This window comes from Drosophila nasuta, chromosome 3, assembly GCF_023558535.2.
Source record: "Drosophila nasuta strain 15112-1781.00 chromosome 3, ASM2355853v1, whole genome shotgun sequence".
NCBI lineage: Eukaryota > Metazoa > Arthropoda > Insecta > Diptera > Drosophilidae > Drosophila > Drosophila nasuta.
In genome coordinates this window covers 31,089,803-31,091,937 of record NC_083457.1, presented here as the reverse complement: position 1 = coordinate 31,091,937, position 2,135 = coordinate 31,089,803, and the positions used below count along the sequence as shown (strand labels likewise).

The 2,135-nt window shown below is 38.9% G+C and overlaps 1 protein-coding gene across 1 annotated transcript; it reads left to right on the top strand.

Moving 5' to 3' along the window:
- The first annotated feature begins 606 nt into the window (after positions 1–606).
- On the top strand, positions 607–1,908 carry LOC132789808 (uncharacterized). The gene has a single exon (XM_060798083.1). It carries the CDS (start codon positions 757–759, stop codon positions 1,813–1,815), a length of 1,059 nt encoding a protein of 352 aa, XP_060654066.1. The 5' UTR covers positions 607–756; the 3' UTR covers positions 1,816–1,908.
- The last annotated feature ends 227 nt before the right edge of the window (positions 1,909–2,135 follow it).

Sequence of the window (2,135 nt, the reverse complement as noted above, 5' to 3'; positions counted from 1 at the left end):
TTTTGCTCTTTCCCTCCTTTGGCCCCCCTCGAGAAAACAGCTGATGACTGTTGCCTGATGACTGCTGTCTGATAATGATGAGTAAGCGCTTTTAATGCCAGCAAAGTAACGCTTTGAGAGACCAGAAAACAACCGCAGACACTATTTGAATTCATGTGGCGTTTCTTTACCAAAGCATATAATTATTTGCAGACAGAGCGACTATCCCATCTAATAGACTCTATAAAACTCTCGTAATAGAACTCTCGACACTGGCAGTCAAATCTTTAATATTTCAAAACTGTTTGGAATACCTGATTCGCTTTGAGTTTATGGTTTATTCTGAATAATGCTGACATCAATTAGAAAACATACATATAAGCATTGTTCACAAAACAACTAATTTCCTTATATGTACTAATTATTAATGTTCAATATCTTTATAGAGAATTATACCATGTAAAGTTTTGCAAGCATATTTTAACGAATCGGAATTTTAAAATCAAAAGTTTTCTCATCTGTATAAGCAACTAACCACTGAAGTCCAAAGTATTAAAAAATAATAGCTTTATTCTAGCTTCAGAATGTTTTTCAGACAGATGAATAAAAAAACACTCAACTTATGAAGCTAAAACTCTGATTTAGAATAAACAAAATACTGCCAGTGTTTGAGACTTTACATTTATTTTGAAAAAAAACTCAACTTGCTAAATTAATTGCCCAACTTTTATTAAACGCAACTAAATTGAAATTGACTGTGGTCATTTATTTTCCACTATGCAAAGAGGCGCTTGGCCAAAAAAGCCAATGACAACGTCCAGCACTCTGCATCCTGGCGATGCTGCTGACGCAAAGAATCCCAAAAAATGTGGAATCCTGCAAAGCACACGTTGTCGCTCCTACAGAGAGCAGCTGCGGAGCACGCAGCGAATGAATATTATACATGGTTTCTTGGTCCTCGCGGCAGCAGCGACAGTGCTGGGAGTGCTATTCTTTCACGGCATGGAGCCGGCATTCGGCAGTGAGATGACTCAGTTGCCACTTGAAGGTGTCACGCTGCAGTCGCTATGGCTTGGAGTTGTTGGTTTGCTGGGACTGAGTGGCAAGCTGGAGTCTGAGCAGGAAGATACAATGCGTGCCTTCTACTGCGAGCAGCAGCTAGACACGAAAAGAATCTTTCGCCAGATTGCCAGGCAGGTGCTCAACCAGGAGCATGCTCTGGCTCGCTTGGAGCGACTCGTCCAGAGTCCAAGGAACTTTAAGGCTGTGGCGCTGCTTGGGCCACCGGGAGTGGGCAAGAGTTTGACGGCCATGGGACTGAGACAACAGTTCCCCTGGCAGGAGAACGTCCACACCTATTCGTGGAGCACGTATGTGCCAGATGGAGTCAAGAAATTTCACCTGATTCGCAACTTTATGGATCTTCTAAAGGATTGTGGACAAAACCTGATCATCATCGACAATCTCTCCGCCTGCGATTATGGCATCGTGCCTATTTACAACAAGGTGTTGCAGGAACGAGAGGGCGATCTCAATGCGGCAGCTAACCAGACTGTGCTTGTCGTATACATCTTCGATCTGGAGATGGAATTCTACTGGCAACAGTATGAGCTGCTGCATCAGCTGCCCGTTGATGTGACTATTGTAAACTATCAACCCTTTGGACGCCAAGAGTTATCGGATTGCCTGCACCAAGAGATGCGCCTCGAGCAGCGCACTTTAGATAAGCGAAGAGTCTTCCAAATTCTAGATGATGCTATGATGAATGTCCAGTGCAATGGCTGCAAGGGACTGCGTGAAAGTGTACTTCAATATGGTCAACACAATGATAGATAATAGATAATAGATAATAGATAATAGATAATAGATAATAGATAATAGATAATAGATAATAGATAATAGATAATAGATAATAGATAATAGATAATAGATAATAGATAATAGATAATAGATAATAGATAATAGATAATAGATAATAGATAATAGATAATAGATAATAGATAATAGATAATAGATAATAGATAATAGATAATAGATAATAGATAATAGATAATAGATAATAGATAATAGATAATAGATAATAGATAATAGATAATAGATAATAGATAATAGATAATAGATAATAGATAATAGATAATAGATAAAACATGGTCTAT